Genomic DNA, 21,811 nt, shown 5'->3' with positions numbered 1-21,811 from the left:
GGTCACATGACTTCACGTCACCACCGCTAAGCTAAAGGACGCTAATGTTGGGACAGATGCCATTTAGCCGTCTCATTTAGACTTTTGTTAGCACCCACTGTTTTTGAATCCACCAGGGGGGTATTCACTGGTGGATTTGATGTCGAGGAACAACACGTTAATGTCTCTTCAGCTTGTGTTAACCACAGACCTGATCTGAAGTTTTTGTTGAAATGTTAAATATAATCTGCCCCCCCTCCAGATATTGCTGTCTCTGCTCCTTATGGAGGACCTGACCATCACGGCATGGTCTACATCCACAATGGCCGCCCTCGGGGGCCGGAATCCTCACCTTCTCAGGTAAACCAAAGCAACAGTGTGTGTACCTTTTTGTCTTTTTCAGAAGATGGAAATTCCCTGCGTGTTTTTTTTGTGTCTCTTTCGATGGTCTGTACTTATACAGCTCTTTATCAGGTCTCTTCTGGACCCCTCAAAGCGCTGTACACCTATTCACACCTCATTCATGCAGAGCACCACTTGCTCTAGGGAAGCTAACACACACACACACACACACACACACCGTTGGCCATCGGGAGCACCTCAGGGTTCAGTATCTTGCCAAAGGACATGTCCACATGTTGATTTGAGGGCTGGGATCTAACTAGAAGTCAGAAAGAAAGTACACACACACACATTTATAACGTGTGTGTTTCCTCTCAGGTCCTGCAGGGGAAGTGGGCGTCCAGCTACATGCCTGCCAGCTTTGGGTACTCCATGACCGGAAACACAGACATAGATCAGAACGGTTATCCAGGTACACACACACACACACACACACACACACACACACTCACACACATACACATACATACATACATACATACATACACACACACACACACACACACACACACACACACACACACTCACACACTCACACACATACACATACATACATACATACATACATACATACACACACACACACACACACACTCACACACACACACACACACACACTCACACACATACACATACACTACATACATACATACACACACACACACACACACACACACACACACACACACACACACACAGCAGGGATAAAACAAGTTGCTGATGTGTGTTTCTCTGTCTTTCAGATTTATTAGTGGGAGTGTTTGGAGCAGACAAAGCTGTTTTATACAGGTAATTAGTGTGTGTGTGTGTGTGTGTGTGTGTGTGTGTGTGTGTGTGTGTGTGTGTGTGTGTGTGTGTGTGTGTGTGTGTGTGTGTGTGTGTGCGTGTGTGTCCTGCTGTGAGGACTTTAATGAGTGGACCACCTCTGATATGAAAGAGTTGCTGGCTTTATACATGCTGTTAGGACATTTAACCCTTTCAATCCCACCTGTGTGTTTATTTCTAATTTGTGTGTGTGTGTGTGTCAGGGCTCGTCCAGTGATCAGTGTGAATGCCACGTTAGACATGACGCCACAGATCATCAACCCTGAGGAGAAATCCTGCACCCTTCCTGGAACCACCACAAAAGTGTCCTGGTGATTATGAATTGTTATTATAAGTCTTTAGTATTTATTATGGTTTTACTTCACTTTGTCCTCCTGTTTGGTTTCCAGTCATTATGCTAAGCTAAGCTAACCATTAATTACATGAATGAGAGGGATATCTATCTGCACATTTAACACAGACAAGTGTCCCCTTCATCTTCTGTGTGTGTGTGTGTGTGTGTGTTTTTCAGTTTCACAGTGAAGTACTGTGTGAAGGCCAGCGGCCGTCGAGCTCCAGCTACTCTCAGTGAGTTAGGAATTATTTTGTGTTTCAGCAGCAGCCCTTTCCTTCCTTCTTTTGTCTTTCTTTCCTACCTACTTCCTCTTCCCTGGTTCCCATTTATACCTGTCCTTCCTTACGTTCTTCCTTCCTTCACACCTTTGAAGCTTCCTTCCCTTCTACGTTTTTTTATTTGAATATTCCTTTCTATGTTGCACTTGGATTTCAGGACTCTGACGTTGTTATGTTGACTAAAAACCCACATTAAGCACAGAGCCCTTGTCCATTATAATAGAACTCCTCGTCCTCCTGCAGATTTCCGGGTGGACCTCCTGCTGGACCGCCTGAAGCAGAAGGAGGCGACGAAGCGAGTCCTCTTCCTGCACAGCCGGACCTTCCACTTCTCCAAGAACGTGACAGTGTCCAACGGGAAGAGCCCGGCCTGCGAGGAGCAGCCGGTCTTCCTCAGGGTCAGTGGGGGGGCCTTTCTTGGCTTATCAGTGTTTTATATTGTATTGCAGCGACTACAGTCACTACTTCAACATCACAGCTGTTTACTTTGATGATTGATGTTAGCATCATTAGCATCATTAGCATCATTAGCATCATTAGCATCTTATTTTTTATTAATTTTTCTTTCAACAATTACATTTTCAGGGAACATCGTACATACATATTTAAACAATCCTTAAATCAGTGTCTTATTGTCCAGTGGCCATGGTGGTGTCCTTTTCTCGTCCTCTATAATCCGTCCATTTTTCGCATTTGTCCTCAAATGGTTCCTCTTGTAGTCTCAGTTTGTGTGTGATTTTCTCCATTACAAAAATCTCTTCCACGGTGCACATCCACTGTCCTCAGTCGGTGGGTCTACTTTGTACCACATTGTTGTAATCGTTTTCTTACTGGCTGATAGCAGCACTTTAACAAGATACTCATCCTCTCTTTGTGTTATGTCTGGTGTTAAATTCCCCAAGTATTTTACACATGGTATCTCATATCCTATTCTTTTTGTAAATCCCTCCAGAGTTTGTCCCAGTATCCTTTTAACTTTTGGCAGGACCAGAATATGTGTGTATGGTCAGCATCCATGTGACCACATGCTCTCCAGCATGGTTGTTGAATAGACACCACTCCTTTCCTCATCTTTGGAGTTATAACAATCTGACCATATTCTTCCAGTTAAATTCCCTCCAGATCCTGGAGCTGGTGACGTGCACTGCGTTTTACAAATATTCAACCGCTCTTCCTCGTCATTTGTTCTTTCAACTCCTTTTCCCATTTTTCTTTGATATAAAGAGAGGAAGACTTTCTGCATGACATCAAACTTCTATACAGGACTGAGATTACTCTGCACTTACCTTCATAAGAAATACCTCAACAACTCCATCATCAGTGTCAGTTTTATCTCCTTCTCATAATCATCCTTTATTTGCAGGTAGCGATATTGTTCGTATTGATCTAATCCAAATCTACCCCTCAACTTCTCAAAGCTCTGCAGCTTACCCCGTTCAACCATTGTACATATTGCTGTGATCCCTTTTCTCACCCATTGTTTAAACCCTTTATCATTTATCCCAGGTATAAACCTATCAAATGCAAACCAACTCAAAATCTTTCTTTCTTTCTCCAGTTTATACTTTTCAACAACAGTATTCCATATTTCAAGTGTAGTTTTGGTTATTACGTCTAATACCTAATTTCCCAGTAGGCCTTTATTTGCTATCAAGTTTCGTACTTCGGCATCCATGTGCCCTATTTCTATAGTTTTAGCCTCATTAGCATCTTTAGCATCATTAGCTGTGGTGAAGCACATGTACGGACTGACTAGCACTAACACCTATGGAACACAATGCAGGAAAGGGAGACCCCAAAAAAGCAGAATAGGGCCTTTGATAAAGAAGGTGCTTTTTACTCTCGCATGTACAGAAATGTAAGTTTTAACAAAATAAAATATCTTGTCATTTTGCATTGAAAAAATAAATCACCACTGCAACCGTTTCTCTTGTGCAATCAAAATCTACAAGTATTGGGCCTTTTTTGAACACGACACATTAAAGAAAGCAATCACAATCCTTAATGTGAAGATAGCATGGTGCATTTCCTGCCTGCACCCTTTCACAATAAGAGCATACGTGTTTCCTCAGGACAACCGTGACTTCCGGGATAAAATCACGCCGATCTCTGTGGCGATGGAGTTCAGTCTGGACTACCAGCAGGCGGCCGACGCCACCGGCCTGCTGCCAATCCTCGACATGTCTGCGCCCTCCAATGTCACCAAGCAGGTGTGTGTGTTTGTGTGTGTGTGGATGTTGACGTGTTGATGATCCTTTAAGAGTAGTTTAAAAAGAGTTAAATATTTGGCTTGATTACAGGCTCACATTCTGCTGGACTGTGGAGAGGACAACATCTGTAAACCTGACCTGAGGTTGTCAGTCAAGAGGTTTGTGTTTAACCTTATTATTATATCAGGTGAGACTTTCATCAGAGAGGATGCTCTGGGGAACAGGAAGGTAAATCAGGAAGGTCAATGGTGAACAGGAAGGTAAATCAGGAAGTTAAATGGTGAAAAGGTAGTTAAATAGTAAATAGGAAGGTCAATGGTGAACAGGAAGGTTATTGGTGAACAGGAAGTTAAATGGTGAACAGGAAGTTAAATGGTGAACAGGAAGGTGAACAGGAAGTTAAATGGTGAACAGGAAGTTAAATGGTGAACAGGAAGGTAAATGGTAAGCAGGAAGGTGAACAGGAAGGTAAATGGTGAACAGGAAGGTAAATAGTGAACAGGAAGGTAAATGGTAAGCAGGAAGGTGAACAGGAAGGTAAATGGTGAACAGGAAGGTAAATGGTGAACAGGAAGTTAAATGGTGAACAGGAAGTTAAATGGTGAACAGGAAGGTAAATGGTGAACAGGAAGGTAAATAGTGAACAGGAAGGTAAATGGTGAACAGGAAGGTAAATGGTGAACAGGAAGTTAAATGGTGAACAGGAAGGTAAATGGTGAACAGGAAGGTAAATAGTGAACAGGAAGGTAAATAGTGAACAGGAAGGTAAATGGTGAACAGGAAGGTAAATGGTGAACAGGAAGGTAAATGGTGAACAGGAAGGTAAATGGTGAACAGGAAGTTAAATGGTGAACAGGAAGGTAAATGGTGAACAGGAAGGTAAATGGTGAACAGGAAGTTAAATGGTGAACAGGAAGTTAAATGGTGAACAGGAAGGTAAATAGTGAACAGGAAGGTAAATGGTGAACAGGAAGGTAAATGGTGAACAGGAAGGTGAACAGGAAGGTAAATGGTGAACAGGAAGGTCAATGGTGAACAGGAAGGTAAATGGTGAACAGGAAGGTAAATGGTGAACAGGAAGGTAAATGGTGAACAGGAAGGTCAATGGTGAACAGGAAGGTAAATGGTGAACAGGAAGGTGAACAGGAAGGTAAATGGTGAACAGGAAGGTAAATGGTGAACAGGAAGGTAAATGGTGAACAGGAAGGTCAATGGTGAACAGGAAGGTAAATCTGAATTAAACACGTTGTGTTTTCTCTTCAGCGACCGTGATCAGATCTACATCGGAGACGATAACGCTCTGACTCTGGAGATCAGTGCTGAGAATCAGGGGGAGGGGGCGTACGAAGCTGAGCTGCACGTCTACCCACCCCAGCAGGCTGACTTCACCGGGGTGGTCCGCAGCCAGGTAACATCACCTGGTGTCAACTCACCTGTATTCTTTATAAAGTCATCATCCATGTCAGACAGCACCTGAAGTTATTACACGTCTAATCTGTACAGCAGCCAGGTAACACCACCTGGTGTCAAAGCATCTGTAATCTTTATGAAGTCCTCCAAAACTCATCTGGGTAACCTCACCTGGTATCAACCCTGACCTCACCTGGTATCAACCATGACCTCGCCTGGTATCAACCCTGACCTCGCCTGGTATTAACCCTGACCTCGCCTGGTATCGACCTTGACCTTGCCTAGTATCGACCCTGACCTCGCCTGGTATTAACCCCTGACCTAGCCTGGTATTAACCCTGACCCCGCCTGGTATCGACCCTGACCTTGCCTAGTATCGACCCTGACCTCGCCTGGTATTAACCCCTGACCTAGCCTGGTATTAACCCTGACCCCGCCTGGTATCAACCCTGACCTCGCCTGGTATTAACCCTGACCTCGCCTGGTATCGACCTTGACCTTGCCTAGTATCAACCCTGACCTCGCCTGGTATTAACCCTGACCTCGCCTGGTATCGACCTTGACCTCGCCTGGTATTAACCCTGACCTCGCCTGGTATTAACCCTGACCTCGCCTGGTATCGACCTTGACCTTGCCTAGTATCGACCCTGACCTCGCCTGGTATTAACCCCTGACCTAGCCTGGTATTAACCCTGACCCCGCCTGGTATCGACCCTGACCTTGCCTAGTATCGACCCTGACCTCGCCTGGTATGGACCCCTGACCCCGCCTGGTATCAACCCTGACCTCGCCTGGTATTAACCCCTGACCTCGCCTGGTATTAACCCTGACCCCGCCTGGTATCAACCCTGACCTCGCCTGGTATCAACCCTGACCTCGCCTGGTATTAACCCTGACCCCGCCTGGTATCAACCCTGACCTCGCCTGGTATTAACCCCTGACCTCTTCTGGTATGGACCCCTGACCTCGCCTGGTATTAACCCTGACCCCGCCTGGTATCAACCCTGACCTCGCCTGGTATTGACCCTGACCCTAAAAATCTGTGTAGGGGCTGTGATGGTTCCTGATGTTGTCCACATGTATAGTTTAAGAGGATACGTGTGTATGTTTGGGTGGGACAAACCAGTCCAAAGTATTCTGTATGGTTGTGTTTGAGTAAATGAGTTTCCTCTAACAAACCCAGTCATTTCCTCCATTATTATGAGATGTTAACGTCTGTTTTTAAATGCAGACCCTGAACCGGCTGTCCTGCGCCTACAAGAAGGAGAACCAGACCAAGATGGTTGTGTGTGACCTTGGGAACCCCATGAAGGGAGGAACCACGGTCAGAGTTCTACCCTCCTGCCGGTTTCTCTAAGAATGATAACTACTACTTCTAATTCTTTTTTGGCGTATCAATTTTGTCTTTGAACTCACTGAACAATGGATGCTGACTTAAAGTTCTCTTCCTGCTCTCTCATTGGTCCTCTCTATCTCTTCCTGCTCTGTCATTGGTCCTCTCTATCTCTTCCTGCTCTGTCATTGGTCCTCTCTATCTCTTCCTGCTCTCTCATTGGTCCTCTCTTTCTCTCTCATTGGTCCTCTCTATCTCTTCCTGCTCTGTCATTGGTCCTCTCTATCTCTTCCTGCTCTGTCATTGGTCCTCTCTATCTCTTCCTGCTCTCTCATTGGTCCTCTCTTTCTCTTCCTGCTCTGTCATTGGTCCTCTCTTTCTCTTCCTGCTCTCTCATTGGTCCTCTCTTTCTCTCTCATTGGTCCTCTATCTCTTCCTGCTCTCTCATTGGTCCTCTCTATCTCTTCCTGCTCTCTCATTGGTCCTCTCTATCTCTTCCTGCTCTCTCATTGGTCCTCTCTATCTCTTCCTGCTCTCTCATTGGTCCTCTCTATCTCTTCCTGCTCTCTCATTGGTCCTCTCTATCTCTTCCTGCTCTCTCATTGGTCCTCTATCTCTTCCTGCTCTCTCATTGGTCCTCTCTATCTCTTCCTGCTCTCTCATTGGTCCTCTCTATCTCTTCCTGCTCTCTCATTGGTCCTCTCTATCTCTTCCTGCTCTCTCATTGGTCCTCTCTTTCTCTTCCTGCTCTCTCATTGGTCCTCTCTATCTCTTCCTGCTCTCTCATTGGTCCTCTCTATCTCTTCCTGCTCTCTCATTGGTCCTCTCTATCTCTTCCTGCTCTCTCATTGGTCCTCTCTATCTCTTCCTGCTCTCTCATTGGTCCTCTCTATCTCTTCCTGCTCTCTCATTGGTCCTCTCTATCTATTTCCTGTTCTCTCATTGGTCCTCTCTATCTCTTCCTGCTCTCTCATTGGTGTTTTCTTTCTCTACCCCTGCTCTCTGATTGGCCAGGTGCTGGCAGAGCTGCGTTTCAGTGTCCACCAGCTGTCGGAGGAGGACACCTCGGTCAAGTTTGACGTGCAGATGGTCAGGTACAGGCTGTTGTTACACCCTTCTTACCTCATGCTGCAGCCAGGTTCACACTCCTTCTCCTCACCTCCATACAGAAGGAGCAGACATTGAACCTGACAGACAGAAATAAAAATAGTGTCTTTGTCTCTTTTTCGTCTTCCAATTATCACAGAAAATACAAATTTCTGCCTTCAATTGTGCATCAACTAAAACTGTGCGCAGTGATTTCAGTGTGTGAGTGAGAAAGAGCAGCATGTAAACAGAGAGGGTTTTATCCCAACATCATTAGCATAAGTGTGTGTGTGTGTGTGTGTGTGTGTGTGTGTGTGTGTGTGTGTGTGTGTGTGTGTGTGTGTGTGTGTGTGTGTGTGGAATGTTAATGACAGGCTTCACACAGCTCAGTCTCCTGCAGCTTTGAAACATGTTTTCAGGAAGAGCTGCGCTCACTTTTATTTCATTAAACTAACCTTTATTTTCATTATGGATTACTTTTGAAAGTGATGGCGTAGCAACCTCAAATAAATAGATTCTTTACTGGCGTTAAATGGTTGGGTTTTTTCAGGGCAATTTTGCTTCAAACGAATTTTTTGAAGATGAGTTATTTATTATTGTTATTAGTACTATTTGTATTATGTTCTTCTCCAATTGCTACAGTGACATCAACTGTGCTTTTGTTTTTAAAGAATATTATTATTTATTATTTCAATTAATGAATACAACTTAATTAATGACTCATATTTGTTATTTATCATTTAATTTGATCAATTAATTAAATGATATATATTTTGTGTATTAAACTTGAATAATGTATCATTAATTTATTAATGTGTTCAATGTTAAGCCCTTTTTTTACTCAACATTCAGAAAGAACTGTGTATTTCTAAAATGAACTTTGTGAGCGTCAGGGTCCGGCAGTAGCGCCCCCCTGTGGCTGCTTCTGGTTCTGCAGGACTCACGCACACACACACAGCCGCGGAAAAAATGCAGACCACTCCACATGTTCTCAAATCTTTTTCTCTACATGTTTGGCAGCCAGTCCAGTGTCTGTTGAATTCTACACTGGGAAATGTTGCCAGTAGTTTATAGAATACAATTTAAAAAGTCATTGAATTCAAAGACAAACCTATAACAAATAAAACGAGGCATGCTGAAGTGGTCTCTTCATTTCTTCCGCAGCTGTATATTCAGAGTAACATTTTGCAGCTGTTTTAGAAGTCCTGAGAGTCAGAGTCCTGACTTTTGTTAAAAAATGACATTTTTCTGTAAATTCTCTTTTTTCTCAGAAGGTTGACTTTTTATCAGATTTTCCTTTCAGAGCTCAAAATGTTGACATTTTTCACAAAAGTCTAACTTTTCCTAAATTTCGGATTTTCTCAGATATCTACATTTCTCAAAATTCTTATAAAATCTAGATTGCTGTGTTTATAAAATTCCAACTTTTTTCTGAGTACTCAGACCCTCCTAAGAATTATGACATATTTCACAAAGATCTCACTTTTCCTCAAATATCAGATTTTTTTCAAGTGTTGCAACATGTGATGTTTCCTGTGTGTGTTTCAGCTCCAATCAGTACGACAACAAGAGTCCTCGAGTCTCTAGCATCACCCAACTGGCTGTCCTCGCTAAAGTGTCCATCAGAGGGTAACACACACACACACACACACTTTGGAATACTGTAAATGCAAACCTTTATATCAAACGTAACGACTAGCACTGTGATACAAACAGCCTTAACCCCATCACATGTAGTAATACATGATTACACGTCACAGTTGGAATCAGAAAACTACTTCAGATTACATAAATGCATTATGAGAAACAAACCAAAGCGCATGTCTTCATTCCTTAATATCTTGTAATTGAATTAGTTTATTTAGAAGAAGATAATCTAAAACTTAATCTGGAGTCAGTATTTTCCTGCACTGAGGTAAATTATTGCTTAGTTCCCTTCCTTTCCTCCTTCCTTGCTGTGTTCAGGACTTCCTCTCCTGGTCAGGTTTTGCTGCCGATCGCTAACTGGAAACCTCGAGAGCCTCCGGTGGTCGGAGACGACATCGGCCCGCAGATAGTACACGTCTACGAGGTACCAATACACAAATACTGCATATATAATCTGATCAAATGCCTGAAATAAGTTACTTAAGTACAGCATTATTTACAGTTTTCAGTTACCTGAGTTTTTTCCAGTTTTCTGCTTTGAACTCCTCGCGCCTCTTTCCACGTAAAAGAAGGCATAGCTCACACATGCAACATGTCACTAGAATTCATACCTACAATATGTGTGTTCCCAGCTGCTGAACAGCGGGCCCAGCACCATCAGCAAGGCGGCGCTGACCGTGGACTGGCCTCATCAGTACAGGAATGGATCGCTGCTCTACATCACATCCTTCGACACTGACGGACCCATCAACTGCACCACAGACATGGAGATCAACCCACTCAACGTCTCCGTGAGGAACACACACACACACACACACACACACACACACACACACACACACACATTATGTTAAATCAATTTCTGCCATTTTTAACCAGAAAGTCACCATATTTGTACTTCTGATTTTGATGAATTTTGGGTCCATTTCAAAGTCTTAGTGGACTGAAAACTGTCATTTTTGATCCTTAAAATGTCAGAAACTGATTGAACATCTTCAATAAACCCAAAACACCAAACCATTTCTTTCCTTTTACCTGCATTAGCTAATTAACGCAATTTATGCAAATTGCCCAACATAAAAGTGTGTGTGTGTGTGTGTGTGTGTGTGTGTGTGTGTGTGTGTTAGTTCCCGCTGTCGGGTGGGAGGAACACCAGCAGCGGGGGGGTCCCTCCCCGAGAGCGAGAGACGGAGGGGAGGAACAGGAACCACGTAAAGAAGAGAGAGCTTGAGACAAGAGACTCACAGAGCGACCTGCAGAACCTGGTAACACACACACACACACACACACACACACACACACACACACACACACAGCATTATTACTACAAAAATGTGCAGAGTCACCAATATTTTTTTAGCTCACATATGTCCTTCATTCCATTCCTCCTCACACCCTTCCTTCTTCCCTTCTTTCCTTCTTTCCTTGTTTATTTGTTATTATTTATTAATCCCCCCCCCCCCCCGTAGGACTGCAGCAAGGCTCAGTGTTTACGTCTGAGGTGTCAAGTGGGTCGTCTGGAGAGGAGAAAGAACGCCATCCTCTTCATCTACTCCAGACTCGCCGTCAACAACTTCCTGCGGGTAAACCACAGAAGAAGAAACTCAGAGCCTGCCCGGCAACACTCATCATTTCTATTTTGGAAAAACAAACCATATTTATCTGCTTTTGTATTTTAATTTCCAGACTGAGAATCAGAATCGATCGTACGTGGTTCGATCCACGGCGTCCTTCAGCGTCATCGAGATGCCGTACAAGAACCTGGTGTCGGAGCTGCCGTCCAACAGCACCACCGTAAATAACACACACACACACACTAACCTGAACGCTAGATGAAATGTATAGCTTAGGTAGAGGTGTAAAGCTACTAAGTACAATTTGAAATGACTTGTACTTTATTGTAGTAATTCCAGAAGAACATTCTAGTAATAATAAAGAATAAACATCAAATCAGCTAAATTAAAACTTGTGTGTGTGTGTGTGTGTGTGTGTGTGTGTGTGTGTGTGTGTTTGCAGGTGAGTGTGTCTGTGCTGTGGGTGGCGGAAGACCCCGCACCGGTGCCGGGCTGGGTGGTGGCGCTCGCGGTTCTGGCGGGACTTCTGCTGCTGGCGCTGCTCATCTTCATCATGTACAAGGTGAGACCACAGGGAGGCTTTTATTTTGAAAGGGAGAGTGTTACTGTTCCAGACCCTCCAACCCAACACCTGAGTTAGCTCTGTGTTTAATCTGGGGACCGCAGGGCGCCTCACTTTCAGGTCTTTAAGGAAACTTTGATGAGAGTACTTCTACTTTTACTCAAGTACAAGATCTGAGTACTTCTACTTTACTCAAGTACAACATCTGAGTACTTCTACTTTACTCAAGTACAACATCTGAGTACTTCTACTTTTACACTACAACATCTGAGTACTTCTACTTTACTCAAGTACAAGACCTGAGTACTTCTACTTTACTCAAGTACAAGATCTGAGTACTTCTACTTTTACTCAAGTACAAGATCTGAGTACTTCTACTTTTACTCAAGTACAAGATCTGAGTACTTCTACTTTTACTCAAGTACAAGATCTGAGTACTTCTACTTTTACTCAAGTACAAGATCTGAGTACTTCTACTTTTACTCAAGTACAAGATCTGAGTACTTCTACTTTTACTCAAGTACAACATCTGAGTACTTCTTCACCTCAGTAAACCGAACGTGCCTTCTTCTGCTTCTTCTCCTCAGCTGGGTTTCTTTAAGCGAGTGCGCCCCCCCAAGGAGGACTGCACTGAGAAGGAGCAGCTGCAGCCGGAGGAGAACGGCAACACGGACGCCTAGAGGTCAAAGGTTGTCTATTCCGGGTCACAGGGAGAGGGTTTCACTGTATTCACTGTCCGGGGGCAGAGAACGGTACTGGAGTTGTTTTTTATTTTACTTTGTATTAGTAGTACGTGTTGTGTTCGCGCCGAAACAGAGCGCCACCATTTCAAAGGTAAAGAAAGATTTTGGGAATTAGTCGTGCTTTTCAATTGTATAGAGTCAGATGTACAGTTTGAGGCCACTGTCAATCGTGGCGCTAAAGCTAGCAGCCTGTTAGCTTAGCATAAAGACTGGAACGGCTAGCCTGGCTCTGTGCAGCTGACCTTAATATCTCCATAGTACACATGATGGATCTGTGGTTAATCTGAAAACGTTGTAATTGGATTTTTGCACGCATTACACAATTCAATTAGAGTGTAATACGAGCTGGATTAGTCGGAGGCTAGCTGTTTGTTTTTGTTTACAGTCTTTATGCTAAGCTAACTAGCTGCAGACATCTAAGTCGTGGAAAGAGTAGTTCAAGAAATGTCAAACTGCTCCCTTTGACTGAACTCTCTGAATGCATCACGGGTCAAAAAAGTTGTTCATTTCCAACGTGCAAAACAAACAAGGGTGTATTCCTTTCTGGAACACCTTCTTTTGCAGCAGTTTGTGGCCTGATCTTTAACTTGCACATTTCCTAACCCCGAAAAGACTAAAGTGTTGGCGCTTGTTGCTCAGAAAGTCCAGAACTGCTGATAAGTCCTTCTTTTGTATTTCCTGATCAACAACACTGTTTTGTGAAATGATTTGCGCCTGTACTGTGGTTGTTTTTAAAGGACAATATGGGAGATTTAATTCTGCTCCAACGTTAGCCGTGAAGCTATCTCTGTTAGCTTCCGTAAAGAGCTGTTCAATAAAAAGGCTTGAATAAAACCTAGAAATTGAATTCACAGGATTTATTTATTGAAAATAATAGCAAAAACAAAATTGCCATCAAGTTGTCGGGCAACTCCTTTTCTAATGCAATATTTTTGTGAGTTTATGGAAAAAGCGCTTTTTAAAATGAGGATAGATTGTTAAAAATACACAAGTGTTGATCAACCCGAGGGTTGTGGTCATAGCCTCTATCCTCATGACGTTATCATGAGTTTCGAGACAGCATTGTGGAATTCGAGGCGTTAGCAATAAATGAAATGGATAGCGCCTGATTAGCTGTTTTTGGATAAAGATGGTTCCATGGTCTGATGTGGATAATGAGTGTTTCATTAATATGTTTACCCTGATATATTATTTTACTTTGTGGGGGGGGCTGGTTGGTGTCAATACTGCTCTGCTTTGGGATGCTGGTTTTGTTCTTTTCAGTATTTTTGATGTCTTTTCTTAAAACCCTTGCTGATGATTGCTAATGTGAGTCCATCTCATTTCAATATGGTTTATTTTACATGTTTATGTTTGGGTGGAAAATAAATGCAAGTGATGAGTTTGTAAATGTTCTGAAGTTGACCGTTGGAGAACCCCGCCCCCTTAAATGGTGACGTCCAATCACAGCCAGGCACATCAGGTCCATCGGTGTCGCACTCCTCCACAAGTTTTCAACTTCTATTGTTAGTTTTCGTGGGAGATCGTAGCAGACAGTTTGAGAGTAAAAGTAAGGTTGTAAGTAGCCTCAAGAAGCTCAATGTACAAAAAGCCTTTTGGCATTTTTCTAAAACAAAGTGTGAGATGAGATTAAACTGCTCAAACGTAAGCAGCAATGGACAGCATGTCCAGCTAGCTACATCAGTAACCAAGCCTTAATTTCAATGAAAGAATTAGCATGTCATGAGCTAACTGCATTAGCTTGCTGGGTTTAAAACACAACGACTGGCTCCTTCACGCTGTTGTATTTTCTCTCCCTGGAAGTTGGGAGGCTATCAAAGTTTATGTTAATATTAGCGGCTCTGTCCTGCTCTACCCGACTCCAGCTAACATGAACTAGCAGGAGTCAGCATTAGCATGAGCTAAATGTTTATGAAGGTAATAAATCAAGTGAGAAGTAGGAACATTTTCTCATAGACTTCTATTGAATCTGAAAGTCATCCCCTGCTGGAAATTAAAGGTAGTGCAGGATTCATTCACTTCTTTGGACCCTTTAATTATTCAGAATTTAGAAGGTGAATCTGGGACCTTTATTTGTAGTGTCGTGAACAAGAACCGAAACGTCAGGGGGGCGGGGCTTAACAACCGGTCAGTCAGCCTTCCTGCACTGGGGTCTCCTTGGTACTTCGTGCCTGTCTGTTATTTTTTTAATAGTGTTATTTGTCTTCACATTTCAGAGATGTGTCTGGCAGCTTTTTCTGAGAATGGAAATGCAAAAATCAAGTTGCCTGCATTTTATTATGTGTGTGAATGTATGAAAAACAATGAAATTGGCTTTGAATTTACCCATATTGGGTTCGCATCATGATGACTAATGATATTGATATGATTAAGAAGTGTATTAATGCAGTTAACAATCACCATGAAATAACTCCCCAGGAACACTGTTTTTAAATCTGGTGTTTTATTCACTGCTTCGTGTCACTCATTCTTCATTTCACCCGTAGAGGTTAAACATGCACTAAGTCTACTGCCTTACCGATAGGTCTCAGTTCCTCTAAGTGTTTTCTCCGGGATGGAGGTCACTCAAGCTTTTCATCATCAGAGTTCATCACGACTGAAGTCACTGTCAACTCAGTCGGTCCAAAACATTCTCAAAAGCTGCAAATTACTGAAATACCTGTGGTCAGCGCGAGCATGGTTTCAGAGTGTGAATAGACACTAAAGTAAGGCCTATACACACCGAAGAGACGACATGTGAAACACTCACCTGTTGAAATTTCCAAATATGAACAGATGAGCTGTGCAAATGTGACATGTGCAACACGTGTTCAAGAGAGAGCAGCGGGAGTCCTAAAACACTGACAGGAGGTCAGTGGTTTTGTGAATGTGCTTCTGGTTGTTATCCTGAAATAAGGTCTGTGGTTAACAGATGAAGGTTGCTGACAAGTGTCTAAATGAGACGACTAAACCTCATCACGACAACCCGGATTAATATGCAGTGTATATTTCAAGGGCTTTTACTCTGAAAGGTATGAAGGGAGGGGTGGATGTGGTGAAAGCTGCCTTTGTCAGGGATAAAACGATTTGAGTTGGAAATCTCAGTGAAAAACAACGTGGTCCGAGTTATCTTCATGTCCTGTTAGAAATGTTTCCCAGCATTAAAGAGTTTTAAAGAAATATATCGATGTGACTTCAAATAAAAGCCCTCAGTCTGTAAAGTTCTTTTACAGGAAAGAGTTAAAAGTCTAAATAAAAAAGCAGTAACCATGAAAGGTTTGTTTTATATCTAACACCACCGGTCTTTATTTCTGCCTGGAGAATATAAGGAGTATGTTCTATGTATGTATTCGTTCACCTTCGAAATGACTTGCTCATAAGAAAATGATCTCACCTTTAAACTGAAATAAACTGATTTGTTCACTTTTATTTTTTCTCCTTCGTCTCTGTCCTTTCATCAGATATAAGGATTCCCTTTTCCTCAGAATTCAGACTTTTTCTCAAAGTGTTGACTTTATTTTCCCTTTCTTTACCTTTTCCTCCTCTTGAGAATGTAGTTTTTCTTTTTCGTTAAAGACAGAATGACTCATTGCATGAGGAGATGATCACCACTCATGTCTGTTTTGCATTTTCTTAACTTTCTTACAGAGCCTGTTTCAAGTCTAATGCTAAGCGAAGCTAACCTGCTGCTTAACTTCCCATGAAGTAGCACAAAGAGACAATCCTCCAGATAAATGCCAGAACACGTCTTCACAAAGCTCAATGGATTTAGAGTTTAGTTCTGAGCAAAATGCCAACGTGAGTCATTTAAGAAGGTGAGGCTTTCCCTCTGATTGGTCAATGTGTCAGCAGGAAGCTGAGATCACTTCCTGGGTCGTACTCCACTGTAGGTTTTCCCTAAAACACAAACACATGGTGATTATTATTACTGATGTACTTTCAGCAGGAGGAAATGCACAGAAACTGCAGTTCATATAAGACCTGCATTAACTTGTGAATGACCCCGACTGGGACTATTATACATCATGACTTTCTATCGCTCACATAAAAGGAATCTGCAGTTTGAACTCGTACTGTTTCCATTCATCCAGTAATTGCATGGTATTCAAAGTTCTATCTAATGTCCTCCAGATCCATTTGATGATAGACATGTATCCTCAGAATTTGGACTTTTTCCTCAGTACGATAAAGTTTTGCCTGGGTGTGTGTTACCTGGTGAAGAGTCGGGCCCTGGTGGTTCCCAGCAGCGTGGCTTTGTTTCCCTCCACCAGCAGCAGAGACCCCTCCCTCAGACCCTGGCAAAACATTTCTGTAAATCCTCAAATAAAAAGACAATATTTACCCTTTTCTTGGCCTGCACACAGTATGTCTGAAAGTGGACAACATTTCCACAGCTCTCTCCGTCCTCACACCCATGTTTAATTAACTACCAACTCAGCGTTTGCCCGTCAGTGGTTTACCCGTGAAACGGATTAACCATCAGGTTCTTCATTTTTTCAAAAGTTGGTCATTGATTTTTTAACAGATAAATCAGATTTGTATTTCAGACTTACAGAAGATTATGGCCTCATGCAAGACAAGCATTTTAGCTGACCTGAGGTGACCTCTTTCATTCTGACATCAATTCTGACTTTTGACTTTTTCTCAGATTTTGTCATTTTTTTTGTCAGAAATCCCAAGTGATGTTTTTCAAATTGTTGAAAACTCTTCCCTCAGAAATAAGTTGCTTCCCTTCAAACTCTTCTTTTCTCTCAGAATTTTTTTTTTTTTTATCAAACGATGATGTTCGTATCATTTTTTAGAACTCAAGACTTCTTTCTTAGAAATTTGAGTTTTGCACAAAACATTTTGAATAGATGGATAAAAACTTTATTGATCCCAATTTGAGATATTCTTTCGTTACAGAAGCGGCAGTGTGTTCAAACATTAAAAAACTGAAGTGGACCAGAGGCCGTTGTATAGCTCAGTGGGTAGAGCAGGCGGCCATATACTGGGGTTTCAATCCGGCCTGGGTCCCTTTGCCGCGTGTCTTCCCCTCTGTCTCCCTGTTTCTGTACTGTCCCTATATTAAAGGCACTGGTTGCCCAGAAAAATTATTTTAAAAGAAAAGAAGCGGAATAGAGAATTAACAATTACACATAAAAACAAATGAAACAGATGGTACAAACAAAGAGTATAAGACACACTGCAGCGGCAGTAATACAGGCTTTCACAGAATTGAGATTTTTTGACTTCACTTCTGATTCCTGAGATTAATTCCAGAGCTCCAAAAAGATTTGGCCAGATCTTAAAATGTCCACATGTGGCCCTCATCCTCATCTGTACGAGCTTGTGAAATCACTGACACTTCTTGCTAACCCTTCACAATAAAAGCCCCCCTATAAAGGCGAGGACAGTAGGTAGCATGGACTGATGGTAGTAACGGTTATGTAAGAACAAACAGTGGAATGGGAGCAAAGGGGGAGAGCAGTGAGGGCAAGGGAGATGAATCTATAAAATCATGGAGGACAATTTGAGTTTCACAGGTGACATGAGGAATACATTCTCACCAGCACACATGGAGTGTCCAGTTCTTCATGGCACTGGGTGATCCTCTGCTCTCTGGTCTCCTGCACAACAACACTTCTCAATGAATTCATAACTGACAATAACCTGGACTTTCCCTGCATCACTGAAACTTGGTAAAGCCACAGGAATCCTTCTCGCTCCATCAGGCTTGGAATTTCGTCATTTTAGGGGCAAGCCATTTAGCCTTTTGTGTTACATTTGTTTTTAGAGCACAAAGGCCATTTAAGGAGCTTACAAATAAACAAATCACGTTTTTACTGCACGTTGAATAGTAGTAGAGCTATAGAGTAGTTTCCTATTCAATGTGTGCGGCAAAAAAATAAATCACAAGAGGAGCAAAGCGCTCGTAGCCCCACTGAAACAGCATCTCATAAGTCAGAGCTGATTGGCTGTCAGTGTGTGTGCGAAAAGTGTAGAAAAGGAGACGAGAGGGCTTAGACTATCACCAGGGGTGAGTAACAAACTGAAAGTGAGAGAAATTGAGCCTCTCCTGGAGCTCTGCTAAGCGGAGGTATAGTTCATGTTCATGTCTGTTGAGCCTTTAGGCTCTCGGTCTGCTGGATCCAGACGCGCATTTAATCTAGGGTTTAATCTACCGTTTAATCTAGGGTTTAATCTACCGTTTAATCTAGGGTTTAATCTACCGTTTAAATTAGGGTTTAATCTAGGGTTTAATCTACCGTTTAAATTAGGGTTTAATCTACCATTTAATCTAGGGTTTAATCTACCGTTTAAATTAGGGTTTAATCTACCGTTTAATCTAGGGTTTAATCTACCGTTTAATCTACCGTTTAATCTAGGGTTTAATCTACTGTTTAATCTAGGGTTTAATCTACCGTTTAATCTACCGTTTAATCTAGGGTTTAATCTACTGTTTAATCTAGGGTTTAATCTACCGTTTAATCTAGGGTTTAATCTACCGTTTAATCTACCGTTTAATCTAGGGTTTAATCTACTGTTTAATCTAGGGTTTAATCTACCGTTTAAATTAGGGTTTAATCTACCGTTTAATCTAGGGTTTAATCTACCGTTTAATCTAGGGTTTAAATTAGGGTTTAATCTACCGTTTAATCTAGGGTTTAATCTACCGTTTAATCTAGGGTTTAATCTACCGTTTAATCTACTGTTTAATCTAGGGTTTAATGTACCGTTTAATCTACCGTTTAATCTAGGGTTTAATCTTCCGTTTAAATTAGGGTTTAATCTACCGTTTAATGTAGGATTTAATCTAGGGTTTAATCTACCGTTTAATCTACCATTTAATCTAGGGTTTAATCTACTGTTTAATCTAGGGTTTAATCTAGGGTTTAATCTACCGTTTAAATTAGGGTTTAATCTACCGTTTAATCTAGGGTTTAATCTACCGTTTAAATTAGGGTTTAATCTACCGTTTAAATTAGGGTTTAATCTACCGTTTAAATTAGGGTTTAATCTACCGTTTAATCTACCGTTTAATCTAGGGTTTAATCTACCGTTTAATCTAGGGTTTAATCTACCATTTAATCTACCATTTAATCTAGGGTTTAATCTACCGTTTAATCTACTGTTTAATCTAGGGTTTAATCTACCGTTTAATCTACCATTTAATCTACCGTTTCATGTAGGGTTTAATCTACCATTTAATCTACCGTTTAATCTACTGTTTAATCTAGGGTTTAATCTACCATTTAATCTACCGTTTAATCTACTGTTTAATCTAGGGTTTAATCTACCGTTTAATCTACCATTTAATCTACCGTTTAATCTAGGGTTTAATCTACCGTTTAATCTACTGTTTAATCTAGGGTTTACTCTACCGTTTAATCTACTGTTTAATCTAGGGTTTAATCTACCGTTTAATCTAGGGTTTAATCTACCGTTTAATCTAGGGTTTAATCTACCGTTTAATCTACTGTTTAATCTAGGGTTTAATCTACCGTTTAATCTACCGTTTAATCTACTGTTTAATCTAGGGTTTAATCTACCATTTAATCTACCGTTTAATCTACCATTTAATCTACCGTTTCATGTAGGGTTTAATCTACCGTTTAATCTACTGTTTAATCTAGGGTTTACTCTACCGTTTAATCTACCATTTAATCTACCATTTAATCTAGGGTTTAATGTACCGTTTAATCTAGGGTTTAATCTTCCGTTTAATCTAGGATTTAATCTACCGTTTAATCTAGGGTTTAATCTACCGTTTAATCTAGGGTTTAATCTTCTGTTTAATCTAGGATTTAATCTACCGTTTAAATTAGGGTTTAATCTACCGTTTAATCTAGGGTTTAATCTACCGTTTAATCTAGGGTTTAAATTAGGGTTTAATCTACCGTTTAATCTAGGGTTTAATCTACCGTTTAATCTAGGGTTTAATCTAGGGTTTAATCTACCGTTTAATCTACCATTTAATCTACCGTTTCATGTAGGGTTTAATCTACCATTTAATCTACCGTTTAATCTACTGTTTAATCTAGGGTTTAATCTACCATTTAATCTACCGTTTAATCTACTGTTTAATCTAGGGTTTAATCTACCGTTTAATCTACCATTTAATCTACCGTTTAATCTACTGTTAATCTAGGGTTTAATCTACCGTTTAATCTACCATTTAATCTACCGTTTAATCTAGGGTTTAATCTACCGTTTAATCTACTGTTTAATCTAGGGTTTACTCTACCGTTTAATCTACCATTTAATCTACCATTTAATCTAGGGTTTAATCTACCGTTTAATCTACCGTTTAATCTACCATTTAATCTACTGTTTAATCTAGGGTTTAATCTACCGTTTAATCTAGGGTTTAATCTAGGGTTTAATCTACCGTTTAATCTACCGTTTAATCTACCGTTTAATCTACTGTTTAATCTAGGGTTTAATCTACCGTTTAATCTACCGTTTAATCTTTAATTCTGTTTAATCTAGGGTTTATTAATCTAGGGTTTAATCTACCGTTTAATCTACCGTTTAATCTACTGTTTATTATAATCTACGTTTAATCTACGTTTAATCTATGTTTAATCTAGGGTTTATCTATCCGTTTAATCTACATTTAATCTACGTTTCATGTAGGGTTTAATCTACCGTGTATTACTGTTTAATCTAGGGTTTACTCTTCCGGTTTATATACCATTTAATTACCATTTTAATCTAGGGTTAATGTACGTTTTAATTCTTGGGTTTAATCTCCGTTTAATCTAGGATGTTATTTCGACCGGTTAATCTAGGGGTTTAATCTACGTTTAATCTAGGTTTAATCTGCGTTTATCTAGGATTTAATCTACCGTTTAAAACTAGGGATTTAATCTACCGTTTAATCTAGGGTTTAATCTACGTATAATCTACGTTTACTGCCGACCCAACCTGTTCATCAGTATCAGATGTGGTGGATTATGCATTGTCTCATAGAGTAGGACAGTGATGCACATATGTGCCTGCTCTCTGTTGGAACGATGCATCGCCTCACCTCCGGAGATAACAGAGTGTGTGTTACCTGACACTCTGTTTCTCACCGTTTGAACACCAAACGTAGCTTTATTTTGAAAGTCCAAGACAAAGCTTTAGTTTATAGGCAGATGAATCCCTGTGTGTGTCAGTAGTTTGTATCAGACTCATTGTGCTGTTTGAATATGTTGATAAAAGACTCTTTCACTGTGTCCCTGTCCTCCTGCAGGTCAGGGATGTCTCTCACACAGGTGTCCTCCAACAAGTGCGCTGGCGACTTCCAGAAAGTCTTCGAACATGAGAGGTGAGATCCCAGTTCAATGTTTAAATTTGATAAAAGGTACACACCTGCACACATGTAAGGGTATGCATTCAACAAACCACGCCAAAAACAATAAAATAACTAAGTTAACCGGTACTCTCACACACATCCCTGTTAGCTTTCTCCACGTATCAGT

General features: G+C 41.2%; 1 protein-coding gene across 1 annotated transcript in view; it reads left to right on the top strand.

Annotated features, from left to right (window-relative positions):
* The window catches only part of itgav (integrin, alpha V), a 31,852-nt gene extending 16,061 nt beyond the window's left edge, over positions 1-15,791 (top strand). The window contains exons 14-32 of the mRNA XM_063887221.1: positions 242-339; positions 700-793; positions 1,125-1,170; positions 1,410-1,517; positions 1,718-1,773; positions 2,062-2,216; positions 3,891-4,028; positions 4,119-4,186; positions 5,292-5,436; positions 6,670-6,762; positions 7,786-7,865; positions 9,406-9,486; positions 9,823-9,928; positions 10,137-10,295; positions 10,632-10,769; positions 10,974-11,087; positions 11,191-11,298; positions 11,521-11,640; positions 12,228-15,791. Coding sequence (XP_063743291.1) covers positions 242-339; positions 700-793; positions 1,125-1,170; positions 1,410-1,517; positions 1,718-1,773; positions 2,062-2,216; positions 3,891-4,028; positions 4,119-4,186; positions 5,292-5,436; positions 6,670-6,762; positions 7,786-7,865; positions 9,406-9,486; positions 9,823-9,928; positions 10,137-10,295; positions 10,632-10,769; positions 10,974-11,087; positions 11,191-11,298; positions 11,521-11,640; positions 12,228-12,320 — 2,000 coding nt within the window. The 3' untranslated portion in view covers positions 12,321-15,791. The remainder of the gene's footprint in view (positions 1-241; positions 340-699; positions 794-1,124; positions 1,171-1,409; positions 1,518-1,717; positions 1,774-2,061; positions 2,217-3,890; positions 4,029-4,118; positions 4,187-5,291; positions 5,437-6,669; positions 6,763-7,785; positions 7,866-9,405; positions 9,487-9,822; positions 9,929-10,136; positions 10,296-10,631; positions 10,770-10,973; positions 11,088-11,190; positions 11,299-11,520; positions 11,641-12,227) is intronic.
* Positions 15,792-21,811: the final 6,020 nt, after the last annotated feature.

This window comes from Eleginops maclovinus, chromosome 7, assembly GCF_036324505.1.
Source record: "Eleginops maclovinus isolate JMC-PN-2008 ecotype Puerto Natales chromosome 7, JC_Emac_rtc_rv5, whole genome shotgun sequence".
Classification (NCBI taxonomy): Eukaryota; Metazoa; Chordata; class Actinopteri; order Perciformes; family Eleginopidae; genus Eleginops; species Eleginops maclovinus.
The sequence above is the reverse complement of the archived record's forward strand: the minus strand, read 5'-3'. Positions and strand labels throughout refer to the sequence as shown.